The sequence below is a fragment of the Ostrea edulis genome, chromosome 7 (assembly GCF_947568905.1).
Source record: "Ostrea edulis chromosome 7, xbOstEdul1.1, whole genome shotgun sequence".
Taxonomy (NCBI): Eukaryota; Metazoa; Mollusca; class Bivalvia; order Ostreida; family Ostreidae; genus Ostrea; species Ostrea edulis.
In genome coordinates this window covers 55,933,033-55,954,607 of record NC_079170.1, presented here as the reverse complement: position 1 = coordinate 55,954,607, position 21,575 = coordinate 55,933,033, and the positions used below count along the sequence as shown (strand labels likewise).

General features: G+C 35.3%; 1 protein-coding gene across 2 annotated transcripts in view; it reads right to left on the bottom strand.

The window, feature by feature from the left end:
- The window catches only part of LOC125653308 (neuroglian-like), a 135,278-nt gene that overhangs the window by 82,511 nt on the left and 31,192 nt on the right, over positions 1–21,575 (bottom strand). For both annotated transcript variants that reach the window (XM_048882717.2, XM_048882718.2), the window contains exons 5-11: positions 20,408–20,796; positions 17,696–17,815; positions 17,004–17,109; positions 10,802–10,983; positions 6,661–6,792; positions 4,475–4,612; positions 1,007–1,182 (exon numbers count right to left, since the gene is read on the bottom strand). In XM_048882717.2, the coding sequence (XP_048738674.2) occupies positions 1,007–1,182; positions 4,475–4,612; positions 6,661–6,792; positions 10,802–10,983; positions 17,004–17,109; positions 17,696–17,815; positions 20,408–20,796 (1,243 nt within the window). The remainder of the gene's footprint in view (positions 1–1,006; positions 1,183–4,474; positions 4,613–6,660; positions 6,793–10,801; positions 10,984–17,003; positions 17,110–17,695; positions 17,816–20,407; positions 20,797–21,575) is intronic.

Below are 21,575 nucleotides of genomic sequence, written 5' to 3'. Positions count from 1 at the left end.
CAAGTTTGAGATTTAGAGTCCACTCATTTCTGAAAACATCTTTAAAATCCGAATTATCTTTCTTTCCCCATACTTAATTATTAACCATTTAAATGGTCTTAGAAAGTGATTTTTTCATCTTCAGATGCAATTATTTTTAAACATAGGCATTAGAGAGGTAGATTCAGTGTATTGGGAAAAGTAAGTGAGCTAGCACTAAACTTATTACAGTCAAACCTCGCTATCTTGAACTTGATGAGGCAGAGAAAAAACTTCTAAGACATCCAAGGGTTCGAAATATTCATGTTAAGACATATAAATAAAATGTAGTTGGAACTTCCAACTCACTTTGACATATCCATGATATTTGAGATATCGATATTCGAGATACCGAAGTTCAATTGTAGTTTCTTGAATTTGGCGAACTTGCATTGATCCAATTTAAGGACACACTGTCTACCAGTAATAGCAATAAACCTCTGAACATCCAAAATCCCCCCACTGTAAATCATGGCTATATAAATTTCTATCTGGTCCATCAAATGCTGAAACTTTTGGAATGAGTTAAACTGCTGAAACCTTTACATCAAATTAAATTCAGAACTGTTTTTTGGCTCAAATACCTGCAAATTACATATTCATACATTTTTCAAAGCTACTTTTAAGGTAGTACTCTACATCGTCATAATGGCTGACTTCCTTTAAAAACATGGATGACAAAATCGATATCAGCAATATTTGACTTTTCCTTTTCCATTTAAATACCTAGCCGAGTAGCTCAGTAAGTTAGAATACCGACTGCTGAATTGTAGGTCGCAGGTTCGAGTCCAGCAGGGGTTTTAATTTTTTTTCAGATTACCTTCTACTAAAACTGTATTTTTTGACAAAATAAAGTAAATTTGAAAATTTTCAAATTCAAAATATTTTTGTACATATCCTACACTTTTCATCTACATCAAATTTCTCTGGTGTAGCATACCTCCTTAACAGTACTGAAGAAACCTCTTATTACAATATATTTACTAACATGAATAGTTATTGAATTTTCTGTACGACTGTATCTGTTTCCATTCAGTACTTGGGGTTCCCTTATCCACGTCAGAGTAGGTGTTGGATATCCATTATGTGAACATGTTAATACTGCATCATTTCCTGTAGCAACTTTCAGTAACTTTGTCCAATTTGTTATCTCTGGAGGTAATGCTGTAATAAATGATGGAATACTTCAGATATCTACACAAGCACTACTGAAGAACAAGAGGCCCAGGGGCCTTAAAGGTTACTTGAGAATAACAAGAAATTACACTACACTTCAAGTGTTGATATCTGCAAATATGAGTTATGTTTGAATCTGAGAACAGGCTTGGAAAATGGACAGGTGAAGATAACAAACAGTGATCAAGTTCATAATTCCTATAAAGAATACAAAATTAAGAGTAGGGCAAACACGGACCCCTGGACAAACCAGAGGTGGGACCAGATGCCAAGGAGGAGTAAGTATTCCCTGTTGACTGGTCACATCCGCTGTGAGCCCTATATCTTGATCAGGTAAACAGAGTAATCCATAGTCAAAATCAGTGTGAAAACAACAGCCTAACAATTGGTATGAAACACAAATTTGCGAAATGCTGACTTTAAGGGGATATGATTGTGACGTTTTTGAAGTCACTGTGCAACTCGAACTAACGTACTTAGGTCATGATTGCCGTGACATATATTGATTAAGACTTTGACTAAAGTCATATTTTCGAAATACAAAAGCATAAATCATAACAGTTGGAGCCTTATTTTGATTAAATAATTTTGTATGAATGCCGTTATGACATGTTTTTAACAAATAAGAGGTAACGACGTAAGCGTGTGATTTTCGCCGCCATGTTTACGTTGTCAGCAGACAGAGTTTGACAGATGTCGTGGTACTGCATGTTATGATATATTTCTAGACCTGTGTATTCTGTTCAAAATAGATTCAAACAGAAATGAAAGACGGAGTCGCAACATGTCGAACAGAATCTCTGCACAATTTTAAAAGTACGTATAGCCAAATTGAGCGACAATAAACTTGGGGCTAAAAAATTCTGCAAAATTTTTATCATGCCAGAGTAAAGATAAATATTTTTTATTAAATTCCGAGATTTCGTAAATAATAAAAATAATTGAAAAATATATTTACCCGAGGACTAAACATTTTGTCGGCACATAGGTACATGTGGTACCGTTCACGTATATACCTCTACCGGTACATGTATATACTGTCTGCGTCTTGTGAATTACAGTGAAACTTCTCCAAACTGGCCCCTCAGAAAACCGGTTCTCCCTGAATATCGGCCGATTTTCAAAGTCCTGGCAGAAATCTTAACATTTCCTTACAAAGAAAGTCTTACAAAACCGGCCACCCCTGAAAACCGGACATCGGCCACATTTTAAAGTACATTTGTTTAACAAGACTAGAAAATTTTGGCCAGAGGGCGATCAAAACCGGCCAGGTGTGCAAATTGACTGACCAGGTGTGAAAAACACAAGTGGCCTCCCTTTTTTCTATTGTTTACCTGTGCTACCATGGGTATTAAGTGACACTTGACTAATCCAAGGGACCCTTCCAAATTCTGTACAAAGTGTAAAAAACAGGAACATATTGAATGAATAAGTATCAAATGCCATATTGTTGCACTATACTATCACATGGATATAAGCGGTAGTTGATAAAGAAGAAACCCATGACTGTTTATGATAATTATTAAATAATAAATAAATTTTCTTGGTTTCCATAGACTTAAAATTCCTAAGAAATATTTAAATTACAATTTTACATTTACTGCTGTACTTTTTAAAAACGTCAAAACTAATTTGTTAATGATATAAGCGGTGAATGTAAACAGAGTGTTTATAGGTAAGATGAGTTCCAATAATAGGCTTCTGTGTTTTCTTTAAGTATCCTGTTATAGATATTCAGTTTTAAATTAGATGATTTCAGCGAGAATTTATAATTACCTGCAGGTAGAAACGGACTAATTTGATCTCTATCGATAATTTATCATAGATCACCTGATCAAAGTGAACAGTACTTACTTTGACAATATTGAGATAAAATGTCACTAAATGCTAAATTCTCGGTAAACCAGCGATCCCTATAAACTGGTCGTTTTTATCGGTCCGAGAGCCGGCCGGTTTAGAGAAGTTTCACTGTATTTAATGCAATTCATTGGTTCATCTATGATATATGTAACCTTATGTACCATAATAAGTAGAGATATACCATAATAAGTAGAGATAGCAGGCTACGAATTATGTAGCACTGATTTCTGCATATGCATGGCGGAATTTAATTACCGATCGATTTACTCATCAGAGAAAATGAAGTCCAAATGAGGTGTGCATGCATGAATTTTTTGCAAAAATAATTGAAATGTACATGAGTTTAATTGCTTATTTGTATCAAAATTATATATTGTTAGATGTTTGGATTTGAAATTAGATCGGTTGATACGTGTCGAATCACCTATGTCATAAAACGGAGGAAATGCGGTATAGGCAAAAATCACAAAACTTACTTTATCATCCTGTAGCTGCTCTCATCAAATAATGATTGTATGCTTTAAATCTCACATAGTACATGTATTTTACCCCATCTAATTTTCATTTGCAGATCATGGGGGGAGGGCATGACTTGGACGCGTGTTCTAGACTGCCTCTCCTCTACTTTGAAACAGGCATATTTGTTACCCAAAATCCATATTCAAATAGACCCGATCCCACCCCCTCCCCAGATTGCGTAGAAAGAAAACCAAACCAAACATTTGATTATAATTCTTGTATAAATTTTTAAAATAATAAAGTAGGGGATCTAAAGGATATGAAGCACTACCCCGGCGGCATTCTAAATTCGGTCACTGTGACCTTGACCTTTGACCTATTTTCTCCAAAATCAATAGGGGTCTTCCTTACCTGGTACCCAACAATATATCAAAGTTTCATTTGATTAGAATGTAAACTTTTTGAGTTATCATCCGGAAACCAATTGTTGACACCCAACCGCCCGCCTGCCCGCCAGCATCACCAAACCAATAGCCGAGTTCAACTTTATTGCAACTCGGCTAATAAATAGATCAATCACTGGTGTTACTTACTGTAGTGTTTAGTAGACAGTATTAAATAACAAAAAACAAGGTAACAGTTTTATTTTCTATACCTATAATTTCTAAATTAATTAATTTTTTTCTCAACTGAACCATCAGCATTTTCACTTTTGTTTTCCCCCCGCTTTATTTTCTTAATCAATATCAATATCTATCATAATATGATATATTGATATTAATATTAATTTCATGGCCATGTCGAGATGGAATTGTAAGTTGGTCGTATTTCCTATGCCAAAGGAAATAAAGATTTCTATGACATACTTGACTTTGTCATCTCTAGTTCTTAGGATACCTCTAGGCAATTCACCACAACATAAGTTCTTCAAATCTACATCTGCAGCTCAAATTCCACTTACCTAAAACATTAATGTAAACATCAGAGAACAGAGACCCATGAGTATTGGTTGCATTGCATTGAACTACCACTGACTCTCTTTTTGTTAGGTTACTGACTCGAAGCACATCATTTTGCAGGTATCGTTTCCCAGGAATATCTGACAATAGAAATACATTAACACAATGATAAGCCAAGCAAATGCAAAACCTTTTATGGTCACCTGAGACCATCACACAAAAATAACTCAGAAGTGTTCACTGGATGTCCGTATGTTTAATGAGGGTGTTTATTCTGGTCATAGGCAACTTTTGTGAAAAGTGAAAGCCACGATATCTCTCAATAATAAGCTATAGTGTAGAAAAAAAATTGGGGGGTGTGGGGTGTGTGTGTTAAACCATCATTATTGTTCCCAAAATGAAGTTTGGAAACACCTAGTTTTTACTCTGCTTCTTATCATTATCATCACGGACTCAATATGCCTTTTTATTTTAATTATGTCATAAAAGATATTGACATTTTTAGAGGGTCAGTTTGTGCCCGGGCGTTCTCAGAAACTATTTAGTATATCAAGTTGAAATTTTCAGTGATTGTAAAGTTGAGTTTATAGATATGCCTAATTGCATTCAAATTTCTTTAATGCAAAAATCAGCAGAGCTTGATAGGGCTCGAAAAAGCACCACAATTTCTAATACTTTCTTTGTAGGGGAATAACACACAAAACTTTAGTGCTTTCTATCTTGGGTGAGAAATATTTTGTAAAGCATTATAGAACAATAATTACTCAGAATGTTATTCTAAATAAAGCTTTAAAGCTTTAAGATTTATTCTTGCGACCCCATTAAGGGAATTCTGGGGTTGGTCCTTAAGGTTTATATCCCAATAATCTTGAAAGTGAAATATATTTTGTTAAATGTTATGTAGAACAAAAGTTGTAGATAATGACAAAGCCTATTAGACGATATCAAGTTTTAGGGGCCAGCCCTTCAAATAAGGGGTCAGGAGGGGTCAAATGTATTTCCCAGGGTGTCAAGCCACTTTTGGTCTAAAAAACATACGACTATAGGATTTTTTTCCTGCAGTTTATAGGGCAAATATAGAGATTTATACAGCAAATTTATAGGAAATAGGGTTTTTATTAAAGAATTTGTATAAAAGTTTATTGTTTTTGCATAAAAATCTAGCAAGCATAGTATCTTACTGGAGAAGAAATAATATCAAGAAGGTATGCTACACCAGAGAAATTTGATATGGATGGAAAGTGGAGGATATATGTACAATATTTTGAAACTGAAAACTTTCAAATTTACTTTATTTAGTCAAAAAATGCAGTTTAAGTAGAAAGCAATCTGAGAAAAATTTAAAACCCCTACAGTTCAACAGTCAACGTGTTAACCTACTGAGCTACTCAACTAGGCGAGAATTTTTTAAATTAATAGACAGATATTGCTGATATTTATATTTTCATCCATGTTTTAAAAGGAAGTCAGCCATTATGACGATGTAGAGAACCTCCTTAAACATAAAGACAAAATCCTTTCAGATGTGGACAGTTTTCCATCCAATAGACAGTTCTTATACAATCATCATAGCTATTCTCTTCATAACAATCTAATTGAATATCAATCTAGCATCAGCTCCTGGACTTGCTCACATATTTAATTGTCTTTACCAACAATCAGATACACATAATACAAGCTACTTCAAGGCATATTTATTCTAAATTTAACATTATACATGTAAATGTTTTTAGAATGAAATAAATTTGTTATATGTAAAAGCATTGTATGAGATATGCATGATAAACACCTTGAGTGTATATAACGGCATGAGCAGAATCACCCAGGTGTAAATTCCTACCAATTAATAGTGTCAGTTAATTGTAGATTAAGTTAAGGTAGACCCAATGTAAATATCCATTATGACAATTAATTAAGACAATATGCATGACACTGTATTTCAAATTAAATGCAAAATTACGGTATTCTAAATACCCTCACGCAAATCAAAAATAATAATAGAAAGGTGTTCCATTCCAATGGAAGACCTTAAATAAAGTGACAAAAACATTATGTCTTTCATTTGAAGGGGAGACATAATTATATAAGGAGCTAAATAAGGCTCTTATGAAAATATCATTCGTTTTACATAGGTGCAGCATGCTTGTATAAATTCATTAAATCGTTATTCATATAGTCATTGCTTTACCTTTATATGGATTCCCATTGATATACCATTCCACTGTGGGGATTGGGTTTCCCTCTGCTTTGCAGCTAATAGATGTCGATTCCCCTACGCTTACTCGTTTATCAACTGGTTGGAATTTCCATGTAGGTTTTGCTAATGAAAAAAACAACACTCTCAACTGATCAAATTACTCAACTCTTTTTTAAGTATATAAATATGATAAACATTAGACATTTTTGGTTCAATACAAAAAAATTAAGCCCAAGTCACATCTCATCAGAGAATACTAATAAGTGCCAAACAGATAATAAAATCTACAATCCTTTCCTCTCTATTCATATACATTCCCTGTATGATTGTCATTCCACAAATATGTTCCTTGTCCAGCAAAGTCTGATAAAGTCCATCCTATTCAGTGGATAGTTTTGAGCATGTTCAAAATTTAGAATTGACACACTGTACTAATGTGTCCACTTAGAGTGTGATAGATGTGTATGATAGATGTGTATTGACCTGCATTCGTAACTCATCAGCTTCTTTTTCTCTACTTTTACGATATGCTTCCTTGAACGTCTGTTAGAGTAAAGTCATGATCAGACATGACACCGGTAAACCAGGGGTGATATAGACACTGACCACACATTCATTTTTAACCCAACACTTTTCTGTTACTCAATAGGTAAAGTCTCTTACATGAGTTGCTCATCTGGTACTTATCTGTTTTAATGTTTCATACACCCATTGTGAGAGTCTCAAGCAATGGCATGGACGACTTTCATCAACAGATAAACACTAAATAGGTATCTCAACCATTGGATGTCTGTTTATGCTAACCAACAAGTTGCCACTGATCCATTACACTCATGGTTTCATCAATTTTCATTGATTTTAAAAGTTATTACCTTTCCATTAATTACATGCTTAAAGACATTTGCATGTAAATATGGTAAGGGCTGTTCCAGAAATCATCAAATGGGGGGGTCAGGTGGGAAATTATATTTTTTTGTGTGGGTGGTCGTATTTTTTCATATTTTATTTGGTCCGTGGTTGGACTGTTCAAAAAATATTTATTATGGGTAGTGGGTAGTTTCTATTGTTTTATTTTGTGCCACGTGGGTGTTGAGTTTTCAGAATATTTTTATTGTCGCTCTTGTCGTGTTGGTTACAAAACATCGGAGGGAAAATTGAAAACTTGCTTTCGAAATGCTGCTTTCGAAATCGGAAATCGGAAGTAACATAGAACTATTAGAGTTGTCGCTCTTTGCAGCGCATAACTTTCCATTACGGCACTCTTCAAATTAGAGGTGCGTTTAGTAGGGTCCCTTTGGACGTGATGGCGGCGAACTCTGTTCTGTAGATTATTACAGTTTACAGTGCATCGATTTTGGTAATATTTTGAAACCAATAGGTATTCCGTTTTCTAATAAAAATAGGCAAACCTTAGTTGATTTATACGAGGTTACCGATGCGTTATATTTATCAGTCAGTGTGATGGTGATATAGAGGCCTCCGGGCGCAGGCTCCATTAGAAGACGAACGATTCGTGGAAAAACATATCCATACCCATTTCATGATAATAGCATCGTTTGGACTCCCAATCTTTCCAACATTCCCGCCATAGATGCCTTTGATTGTTGATGTGACATCGTTTCTTCAGAACTACTGTGATACAATATCGCACAGGCATTACCGGGTCATCGACTAGAATGTTTGTCCCGAAAACCTCGCGAGATTTGTACCGTTTTCATTTTTAAAAATATTTTTGTGGTGGGTCTGGTTAGTTTTTTTTTTAATTAGATGGGTCATTGTAAAATGAGTTTATCAATTTGATGGGTCATGGGGTAATTTTTTATTTTTTTTTATGGGTGCTTGGTATATACAAAAGGTGCCTCCCGACCCCCCCCCCCCCCCCCCCCCCCCCCCATGTATTTATTTCTGGAATAGCCCTAAAAGAAAACAGTGAGAAGATTATTTAGAAAGTAAATATAGTGAGAACCTATTTGCCGCTCGTGGTGGGAACTCCTACATATATGCATATCATATCAGATTAAAATAGTGAAGCATGGGGTCCAGTATATAGATGAATCATATCCAGTTAATTCTGCTTTTTTTTTTTTCCAAACTTGAATCTCCATTTGTCAGGAAGCTTTCATGAAAATTTCAGCTTTTCTAGCCCAGTGGTTCTTGAGAGGAAGATTTTTGAAGATTTTCCCAAAATATTTCTATGTAAAACTTTGATCCCCTATTGTGACCCCAACCTACCCCGAGGGGCCATGATCTAAACAAACTTGAATCTGCACTATGTCAGAAAGCTTTCATGTAAATATCAGATCCTCTGGCCTGGTGGTTCTTAAGATTTTTAAATGGCCCTACCCTGATTTTGCATTTTTGTGATTATCTCCCCTTTGAAGGGGGCATGGCCCTTCATTTGAACAAACTTGAAAGTCCTTCACCCAAGGCTGCTTTTGGCCAGGTTTGGTTGAAAGAAGTAGGTACAGTTTCTACAGTCATCTGGCCCAAAATATTGATGATTTCACTTGGAGCTCAAATCCTTGCATTCAATTAAGGAATAGTTTAGCAAACCCAAAATTCACTCCGTTTGATCAGCAAAATGATTTGTGTCATATGACGAGAGCTTGAAGTTGGCATAAAATTGCAAAAATGCTATTTTCAATGAAAATATCCACAAATTCAGGTGGTTTTCCTTTTAGAAAACATACAGCGCATGCGTCGAGCAAATTCATATTGAAACATGTTTTTCATCTCAAAATAATACACAATATATATCATTTTCATTTTGCTCGACAAATGCGCACATCTTTTCCTGAGCAATAATGTGTATGACATTTGACAGTTTTCAGGGTTATTTTGAGAAAAAGGCGGGAAATGTCTTATTCATGATGTCATAATGCTATCCATTTAGGACTATCATTCTGATTTTGTTGACATAGTATACCTGGCATTTATTTTACTTTCTTAAAACGCTGATTAAGGTTAATTCCAGACACATTTTATAGAGAGAAATTTTTTGGGCCTTTTTATGTATACAACCGTACCTTGTTCTTTACTCAGTGGTTCTGGAGAAGAAGGTGAAAATGTGAAAAGTTTACAACAACAACAGACAACGGACAAATTTTGATCAGAAAAGCTCACTTGAGCCTTTGGTTCAGGTGAGCTAAAAAATCTGGAAAACCAATATGGGACAGATTGACAGACAGAGGGACAGACAGATGGAGAAGAAAGCTATAGTTCCCTTTGGTTTTATAAACTGGTAGGGGACTAATAACACTAAAGAGCATGTTATTCTTAAAAGTGTTTTACAAATGAACATTATAAAGTAAGTTTGGTCCCACCCTGGGGTCGTTCTAGAACCCCTACCCTGGGAATCATAAAATTTACAATTTTGGTAGAGGCCTTCGTGCATTTAGTTTTTTTTTTTCAACATGTGCAGTTGTAGAGAAGATTTTTGAAAATTGGTCAATTTTGGGAAGTTTTTGCCCCACCCGTAATGCCCCAGGGGAACTGGAGACCTGAAATTTACAATTTTGGCAGTTTTTGACCCTATGCCCCACCCCTAAGGTCCTGGGGGGGGGGGGGGGGGGGGGACAGAGGCAGGAGACTTGAAATTTACAATTTATATGTCCCCCTAGTCCCAAAGATGCTTCATACCAAATTTGAAAAGAATTGGACTGGTAGTTATCAAGAAGTTAAAAATGTTCAATTGTTAATGCACGACGGAGTTTACTCAGGTGACCTAAAAATCTATAACATAAGAGTTACCCATTTACATAAATAAATGAAAATTTTGAAAAACAAAATTCCATGCAGTACCTTTTCAATTGGAGCTGCAGTGCCTGAGTAATTATTGGTTAAATTTTTTTTGGCTTAGTAATGTAATTTTGCTTCCTTTGGAGCCCCTCAGTAGATTTTCTAACACAAATTTAGATAACACAAGTTTAAAATCCCTACTGTGGCCCCACCACAGGGGTCAAGATTTGAATTCTGGTTTGTTAAGGAATCTTAAATAATAATTGGTGATCTGACCTACACATGTAATACATAAGGGGGAACAAACAAGGCTCCACACCCCCTCTCTACTACCCGGTCTACCTCCACATAAGCATGGATTGTTGCACACAAACAAATTCAACTGTAAGCTTACCTTGCACATCTAATGTAAATCTCACTTCTTGTGGGTCCTTTGTTACACTGTTGCTTCCGGAGCAAATATAAATTCCCTTGTCACTGGACTGCACAGAACTTATTATTAGTTCATGTCCATTACTGCCTTCACGAAGCGTTGACGTTCTCCCTGCTTTCCTCCATGATATCTTGGGTGTTGGACTATATCAAGGAATTGATATGAGTAAATAAGACCATTGACAATACTACAAAGGTATGATTTCAAAGGTGATAAAATATTTGTAAAGCAAAACATGAATACATGCATTTAGCCAGCAATTGAATCTTAAGTTATTTCAACTGAGATGATGATGATCTGGACCTAATTCATGAAAGTTAGTCATCGTATCTAATATTTAACTGTATAACTCCAAAAGTAAACTGTCAGTTAAATCTAACTAAACTTTGTGCAACTGGATCCAGAGTATTGTAAAGTATCATTCATTGTGCACACTCTCTTTTCGAGAATTTCAATCATGCACACAATCCACGTGACTAAAAAAGTAATTGAAGAAATGAATCTAATAATTCTTTTCTTTATGCAGGTATCAGGGAAAATTGGATGGAAAACTTCATCACTGTGCTATGCACATTTATGAAGAAAAAAATTCCGTCCATTTTTGGCAGTTTTTTTTTTGCCCTGCCCTTAAGGTCCCAGTGGTGCAGGAGTTCTCTACAATTCATGTCCTAAAGATGCTTCATACCAAATTTGAAAAGAGTTTTAAAGGTAAAAGTAACAAAAATCAATGGGGGAAATCAGACTTTGAGTAATTTAGCTTTGCAGGTACTTTGATGTAGAATGTATTATCTGATTTCCCCCAAAATCTTATGTTGAAGATTTCTTTCGTCATTTGGTATTGTAATAAATGACAAATTTTCAATCTCAATCATTCTTTTGTTCAGATTTTTTATGACAGCAAAAACAAGCTACGGTGAGCAGAGTTTTTGGGTAATAGAAGCTGATAAACATAAATGCCATGTTCAGCCCTCTCCTGGAGTCAGAACTTCTAACCCAAGGATCATAAAATTTACAATTTTGGTAGAGGCTATATACTGTATATAGCTATGTATTTAAATTTTCTTACAGATATGCAGTTGAAGAGAAGAAGATTTGTTTTTTTAAAATTGGTCAGATTTTTGGCAGTTTTTGCCCCATCCTTAGTGGCCCAGGGATGCAGGAGTCCTGAAATTTATGATTTGTTGTCCCAAAGATGCTTCACGCCATATTTGAAAAGAATTAGAATGGTAGTTATTTTGCAAATAATTATTTTGTCTATACATATTTGATTTCCTCTTCAATACCAGGGGTCAATAATGTTGTTCTGGGTTCTTTTTGAAGTAGAGCATGAAAAGATTGATTGTATATTGTTTAAAGTCCCTCTCGAGAATATTTCACTCATATGGAGACGTCACCATTGCCAGTGAAGGGCAGCAAAATGTAGCCATATGCTCGGCGCTTATGTCCTTTGAGCAGGGAGTGGTTTTCATCGTGCCACACCGGCTGTGACACAGGACCAGAGTTTTTGCGGTCTCATCCGAAGGACCATCCCATTTAGTCGCCTCCTAAGACAAGCAAGGTGTATTGAGGACCTATTCTAACCCAGATCCCCACAAGATGCATGAAAAGTTGATTGATTGATTGATGTTTTCCACCACACTCAACAATTTTTCAGTTATTTGGTGGCACCCAGTTTTTATTAGTGGAAGAGAGAACCAAGATACAATGTACACGGGAAGAGACCACCGACCTTCCGCAAGTAAACTGGGAAACTTTCTCACTTACCAGCGCGAGCGAATTCGAACCCGGGCCAACCAGAGGTGAGAGGCCATGTAATTTTGAGCGCGATACTCTAACCACTCGGCCACGGAGTATGCATGAAAAGAAAATGAATAACGTTGTTGAATGACGTCGCAAATATTTATCAACGTTATTTGTTAAAAACTACTGCTTTGATGGTTTTTAACAAACTTAGACTTCCTTTTCTTTAAAAACGAGCTCGATTACCCCTTAAATTTTTTTTCATAAATATTTTTCAAATTGTTTTTGTTTTGTTTTCATATCAAGATATACTGTACCAAATTCTATCAATTTTAAGTTGAACTAGGAAGAATTGTTTTATCACACTAAAGCTGATATCTCCCCTTCCAATTTCCATAGTTTTTTAAAACATTTTTAGGGATCATCTTTAAAGTAGAAAACTATAGAATTATTGTACATAACAGTCACCTATATGTATATGTGCTTTAACCAAGGAACAGTGTTGTGAACATAAGATAGTAAATTAAACTTTATACAAACATACCAAATATCAAAGGCCCATGTCAAAAGATAACAAGAGGCCCAAGGGCCTAGAATCGCTCTTCTGATAAATTGTACAACCCCACCATTTCTATTCTTAGCCTCTTAGTATTCTAAATCTTTAGTTAAATCCTAAGAATTCAAAAAAAGTAGGTCAATGTGACCTACTTTTTGGTTTACACATTTTGAGAACCCAAGAAATATCAACTGACAAAGTTTGATGATTTTAAGCCAATTAGTATCTGAATATTGAAATATAGCTGTCAAATTCCAATCGTAGGTCATGGTGACCTACTTTTTGGTCAGCGAACTCTGAACATGCAAGACCCATCAACTGACAAAGTTTGATGACTGTAGGTCAAATAGTATCTGAATTATATAAATATAGCCGTCCAATTCCAAAAGTAGGTCAAGGTGACCTACTTTTTGGTCGACACCCTTTGAACATGTAAGACGCATCAACTGACAAAGTTTGATGACTGTAGGTCAAATAGTATCTGAAATATATAAATATAGCCGTCCAATTCCAAAAGTAGGTCAAGTTGACCTACTTTTTGGTCGAAACCCTTCGAACATGCAAGACCCAACAACTGACAAAGTTTGATGAGTGTAGGTCAAATAGTATCTGAAATATATAAATATAGCCGTCCATTCCAAAAGTAGGTCAAGGTGACCTACTTTTTGGTCGAAACCCTTTTAACATGCAAGACCCATCAACTGACAAAGTTTGATGACTGTAGGTCAAATAGTATCTGAAATATATAAATATAGCCGTCCAATTCCAAAAGTAGGTCAAGTTGACCTACTTTTTGGTCGAAACCCTTCCAACATGCAAGACCCAACAACTGACAAAGTTTGATGACTGTAGGTCAAATAGTATCTGAAATATATAAATATAACCGTCCATTCCAAAAGTAGGTCAAGGTGACCTACTTTTTGGTCGAAACCCTTCGAACATGCAAGACCCATCAACTGACAAAGTTTGATGATTGTAGGTCAAATAGTGTCTAAAATATAGTAATTTAGCTGTCAAATACCAAAAGTAGGTCACGGTGACCTACTTTTTGGTCGACACAAACCGAAGACTGAAGACGCATCAACTGACAAAGTTTGATGATCCTAGGTTTTACAGTGCCCAAAATATGCATCTAAAATTGAAAATGTGAAATTTGAATATCTGCAAAATTCAAAAAGTAGGTCACTGTGACCTACTTTTTTATAAATATGTTTCAAGGCCTCAAGATGCATCAACTTACAAGATTTGATGATTCTAAACCTCTCGGTATTTGAAATAACAACTTAAAATATATCTATAAATGATAAGCCATAAAATTCAGAAAATAGGTCATGGTGACCTATTTTTCAGTTGACGCATTTCAAGGTCCCATGATCCACCAACTGACAAGTTTTGATGATCATAGGCTTCAAAGTGTCCAAGATATGCATCAAAATTAATTTTAAAATAAATACCTGCAAAATTCAAAAAGTAGGTTACCGTGACCTACTTTTGAGACAACTTGACACAAGGTCCTAAGATGCATCAACTGTCAAAATTTGATGATCCTAGTCCTTATAATGACTAAAATATCAAAGATTTAAGGAAATATAAATTTAGGTCAACTTTGAAGTGACCTTGAGACCACGCCCTTTGCCCCAGGGTAATGCCTTGAACAAGTTTTAATCTACAACATATCCTCATCCTTATGTGTAAGTTTGGTGATAATCTGCCCACTGGTTCTTGAGAAGAAGATTTTTTAGCAACCACTACTGTTGTTTGTATTTTCCTGATTATCTCCCCTTGTTAAAGGGTCACATCCCTCTATCTAGTATGTATGAAAGCCCTTGGGCCAATGATACCCTGTAACAAATTTGAAAAAAATTGGCCAAGGGGTTCTTGAGTTATAGCCCTTTTTCTAAAAAGTTTACGCACACCGCACAAATGGCCATAGCATTAGCTCTTTGAGCCTTCGGCTCAGAAGAGCTAAAAAAGTTATGGTCCGAACAAAAAAAAAATGCCCAAAAAATTCTACCATTTCACCTTTACATAAAAGATCAAATGTCATAAAAATTATATATGGCACACTGTCTTATGGTATACCCACATAACAAATATCAAAGGCCTATGTCAAAAGACACAAAAAAATTGTGGCCTGGACAAACTAAATGTATGAGAAGCTGAAGCTGAAGCAGAAGAATTCACACTAAAACAATGTCCTCCTTCTGAGAAGGGGAGACATAATTATGCAATGAATGATGTCAATCACTATCATTTTCTATATAATTCAACAGAAAACAGTTTTGCCACTCTTAAAACAATGGTATGTTGAAGATGTAATTACTAAAAAATCTGTGCTGTTCAATGAAAAACAATTTTCACACAGCAGTATACACATTATCAAGATACATCTGTCAAATTTTCTGGTGGGGTTGTTGAGTGAAAAAAAAAACCCAAGAAAATCAGTAAAACTGAGGGATGCTCCCTGAAATGCTTCTAACCAATGAACTACTTCATATGATGAATGACTCACACAATGATCAATAACTGCTGAAATTTGTTGAAATGAAGGTTTCTTTTTCATATATGATGTATCTGTTGAATGACGATGACCTTTACAAAATGACCTTGAGTGACCCTTGTCTGAAAGCCATTTCCCTATTACTTATTTGTGTGATATATGATCAAAACCTGTTCAAAAACTGTTGAAATAAGGAACTTTTTTCTTATAAAAGGTATAAGTTCTGAAAAAACTTTGACCTTTCCAAAATGACCTTGAGAGACCTTGGTCGTAAAGATCAATAACTTCAAATATTGTTGAAATGAAGTTTTTTTCATATATATAAGGTATATGGTCTGAGTGACCTTGACCTTTACAAAAAGACCTTGAGTGACCTTTGTCTGAAAGCCATTTGCCTATTATTTGTGTGATATATGATCAATACCTGTTTGAAAACTGTTGAAATAAAAAACTTTTTACTTTATAAGGTATATGTTCAGATTGACCTTGACCTTTCCAAAATGACCTAGGTCCAAAGTCCCTGTCTTAAGATATATTTGTAATCATTCATGATCAATTTCTGATGAAAGGTTAAGGAGATGGGAAATTTATATCAAAACTGTTGAAATAAGGAACTGAGTGACCTTGGCCTTTCCAAAATGACCTTGAAAGACCTTGGTCCAAAACTTCTTGTCTCAAGGAACATTTGTGATTATATATAAATATTGCATGTAGTTGAGGGTAACATTGAAAATTTTCACCCCGAGAAAACCATTGTCAACCGAGGCGTAGCCGAGGTTGACAATGGTTTCTCGAGGGGTGAAAATTTCAATGTTACCCTCAACTACATGCAATATTTGTTTTATTATACTGAATGTTATGTAAACTGGCAAGCAGAAAAACTTACGTCTGTTGACATTTGATCAATCACTGTCATGCGATATTTCGTATTTCGATGCGGGTACTCGCGTTTATTACAAACGCTCAAACGACGTCGTCTAGCAATCTACGGCGAACCGTACGCGCATAAATTTGACGCATGTGATAATTTTTTATAATATCACCCGTTGTCAAGAACTGTTACCCGTTGCTAGATACTATCACCCTGGGGCGCGTGTTTTTTGTTCTCAGAGGGTAACAATATGTTTTTTCAAATGCTTCTCGACCAATCAGGTTCGAGTATATTACATGAAAGTATAATAAATTATATTATCTGATGAAAGGCTTAGGAGATGTGAACTCGGACGGACGGACAGACAGACATGACGGCGACTCTATAGCATTTTTGGGGAGCATAAACCCACGACCTACATTAACTCAGTCAGTATTATACGATCTATCTGTTGGTGTCATCAAAACTTTAAAGCTCAACTCAAAACAATACTTACTATCCACCAAAGATGCACATGAATTTTGCTGGCTCCCCTTCCACACCAATAACATGTTTCTCCGAGGACCATTTCCTCATTGCAGGTTGAAATGCAGCCTTGTCTCCTAAACAAACAAAACCATTGCTATCAAAAGTGCAAGCTTGTTGATTAATCTATATATGGGAAAACCTTAAACAATGTCATCTTCAGTGCATTTGAATATAACCAACATTTTCATATGCACAATATCACATCCTACATTTACCTAACAGCCATATATCAGCCTTAGCCCCCAGAGGCCCAATATCAGCCTTAGTCCCAGAGGCCCAATATCAGACTTAGCCCCCAGAAGCCCAATATCAACCTTATATATGACATAACATACCTTTCACTGTTAACTTTCCTACTGATATAACATACCTTTCACTGTTAACTTTTTCTACTGACATAACATACCTTTCACTGTTAACTTTCCTACTGACATAACATACCTTTCACTGTTAACTTTCCTACTGACATAACATACCTTTCACTGTTAACTTTCCTACTGACATAACATACCTTTCACTGTTAACTTTCCCACTGATATAACATACCTTTCACTGTTAACTTTCCCATTGATATAACATACCTTTCACTGTTAACTTTCCCACTGATATAACATACCTTTCACTGTTAACTTTCCTACTAATTTTTTCTTTCAAACATACCTATCACTGTTAAGCTTGTGGATGGCCCTTTGCTATAAAATCCTAGGAAATGAAGAGAAGCATAACAGGAATATAGTTTCTCCCCATCTTCACTGGCTACATTTGCAAAGTGCAGGTTGCCTGGAATAAACAGTATCAGTATATAAATGAAACGGAGAAAATCATCTTATTCTATCTCTAATTAAGTGGACCACAGGCCACATCACTCACCTGAACAATTCGTATAACTTTAAACTCCCATTATGACCCTGCCCCAAGATCATGGTTAAGACAGGTATGCTTGCAAATTAAATCGTGTTTCTTGAAAAGGATTTTTAAAAGAATTTTGGATTAATAGTATATGGTGTTGTACGAGTTTAAAATTATTTGATCTTATGCACGTACCAGTTCTGGTAGTGCAATGGTTAGAGCATTCATTTGTGAATGGGAGGTCATGAGCTCAAGCCCCACTAAAATCCAGGTTTCAACATTAAAAAAACCACATCTTCATTCATATGCTTTAAAATTGGAACATTTATAAATATTTTAGTTTTTCTGAACAACTTATATAGATCTACTTATATCTACAGAGAAACCTTCTGTTGCAATTAGATTAGGCCCTTTTTTGGACTATTTTTCCTAGACTTTGACAATAACCTTGGAATTAGATAAATTCAACAATGCAAGGGATCCTCATTACAAATGGCACTTTATGATACATTATGGGATTTTAGCATTTTTGTACCATCATCAATTTACTTCACAATCTACCCATGAAGTTCTACACTGAGTGGCCAAAAGTATTGCAACAAACATGGCTGACATCATCACAATTTTACTCGCTTCAAATTTTATTTTTATTGCTGATGCGTAACAAAGTAAGCTTGGGTCGTGATGTCAGGTATGCGAATTAACTAGGGTACGAATTATATGGGGAACCGTTTGTAATTTAAAGTAGCAGACGATTTCCGGTAAGGTATCGAATGAAAACAATGTCGAAGAATGAGAGAGAATTGTCAAAGGACCTAAAGGAAAGGATTGTAATTCTAAATTCAAAGGGATTTAATGACAACAAAATTAGTGAATCATTGGGAATCCATCGAAGCACTGTTGGACGAGTTTTGAAAAAATTCTGTCAAAAAGAAAGTGTTAAAAACAATCCCCGGAGTGGAAGGCCCCGAGTGATAGATGAGAGGGGTGATCGGAAACTTTATCGCATTCTGAAAACTAACAGAAGACAATTTCTTCAAGACATTACATCAACTTTTAATAGGAATGAAGGTACAAATGTGTCCAGGAGAACTGTTCGTCGTAAGTTACACCAGGAAGGATACAGGAGGGGCAAAATTCAGAAAATGCTTACAATCGCTAAAGTCAACAAACAACGCCGAATTTTGTGTTGCCGAGGAAAAGACATTGTAAACCTGAACAGTGGTAGAAAGTTACTTTCTCAGACGAAACACAGGTAGTCATTGGACAAAATAACTCTGTAAGTTTGTGGAGAAAATCGTCCGAGAAGTGGAAACCTTACCGTCTGAACCAACGTAAAACGCCCGTGAGAGTAAGTTGTATGTTTTGGGGGTGTATTACCTATTATGGTATTGGTGTTCATGTACCTGTTGATAGAAATCTAAACTCAGCAAAGTATATTGAATTGCTGGATAATCACTTATGGCCCGTTGTTAGCAAATTTTTTGGAAATCAGCAATTTATTTTCCAAGACGATAATGCCACCCCCACTCCTCTAGACAGACCAATATTTGGAAACAAGAAAACGGTATTCCAAAATTCAACTGGCCTGCACAGTCCCCGGACCTTAATGTCATTGAAAATGTCTGGCATTGTATCAAAATGAAACTGTCCCGTGAGTTTGATGATATTAAAAACCGGGATGACCTAATTGCTGCAGTGACAAGAATTTGGAATGGCCTCTCTTAAACATATATCCGTAGCTTCCATGCTTCAATATCTTCAAGACTACAACAAGTTATTATTCAGAAAGACTTTGCAACAAAATACTAGAAAAAAAATGGTAAATAAATAATGTTTATATCATTGAAAGTTGGTTTTTCCCATGCAGCTGTTATTTACATTGTGATAACGTCAGCCATGTTTGTTGCAATACTTTTGGCCACTCGGTGTATATATATTTTGCTACAAAAATCTGTACACAAAAACAGAAAATCTGGTACTTGTATACTCAGAGAACCAGGAACAACACTTAATAATTTAATTTTACTTGTCACACGCAATTTGATTGGTTTATTTCACTTTATCAACATTCTTTATATCGTATAAACAAAGTTGACCTTTAGTCCCACTAAATGATGTTATAGGAATGACGTCACAATACGTTTGGTCGTTCAGTTTCCATTTCGTTGCTATGGCAATATTGGTCCGCGTCATATAAAATTGATATTTTCTTTAGAATTATTCATCAAATAATATCAAATGCAGTTTACTAAATTAAATTATAAGGAATGAAAGTAATTTTTATTTGTTTTATATGAATGCGTAAACTGCCCCCAACTTACTTTATATTGTATAAAACAAATAAAAATTACTTTCATTCCTTAAATGAACATGAATTTTTTTAAATTGTTAAAAGTTGACAGAGGATGCTGATGGATGAGCACAGATAGCAGCAACAGGTAACCTGACTGACTCAGGTGACCTAGTAAAAGTGGATCTAGAGTATTACTTGCTTAAATCAATTGCCATTTTAAAGCTTACCCTCATAATCCAAAACAATTCTCTCATCCAAAGTCATTTCTTTCAATGAATCATCTGCAGACCACTTCAAATCGGCTTTTGGATTAGAAGGAGGAGGGTTACATGTTAGCATTAAATACGTTCCTAGTGCTACCTGCCGTGGGTGTCGGTCATCAATATTTTGAAAGGATGATATATCTGCCTCTATCAGTTGTACTTTTTTACTTAATGACACAGCTTGGAACTTCTCACTGGTACTGCTTGCTCTGCATTGGTATGTTCCATAATCATTCTCCTGCACACGGTGAATGTTTAAGGTGCCCAAACCTTGCTCCTTGTAAATGTGTAATGTATTGTTTCGATCAGCTGATGTGAAATCTATTAATATTCCATCCTTTAACCATTCATATCTACAATTTGAAAACAATGTTTGAAAGACTATGGTTAACAATAGCTATCAACTTCATGTATGAATATTTACACTTCCAATGTATTTGCCTTTGATATCTCTACAAATTATAATTAGGGATATGCGATTTTACCTGTATATTGTGTCAATTTGTCCCATGATACGTATAACAATAGGGCAGAAAAAAAACCCAGTATTTTTGGACATATGTAAATTCTAAAAAAAAAAATTATGTTTATGTGTTAGGTTTTAAATTAACTACTACTACAGGAAGTAGCAAATAATAACAAGATGGCGTCTGAACATATGCGGCGGAATCGTTATATCTTTATTTTTCTAGTCACAGGTTGTGAGTTATTTGATCATCATTTGATCTGGGGTTTTTTGTTTTTTTTTGTTATTTGTTTTATTACAGTTAATTATACAAAATAAATATTTGAAATAAACTATTTGCACTTTAACACCAAAGCAGTAATGAAAATAACAGAGAATTGAGGAAAAACAGAATGCCCTAAAATATTGTGATATTTAATATCCATGATATTGTGAAAAAAATTCATGATAAATAGAAAATTTTTACATGCTAAAATCCATATCGTATGCCCGAGTGGCTCTATATCAGCCCGAGGGTTGATATGACATATGATATGGATTTTAGCATGTAATATTCTATTTATCATATACTGCACTTTTTTTATACTTATTAATAAATCTTGTATACATACAGTATAGCGTTTTTGAAGGGGGGTGGGGGGTTATCTGATATAGGGTGTGCGGTCT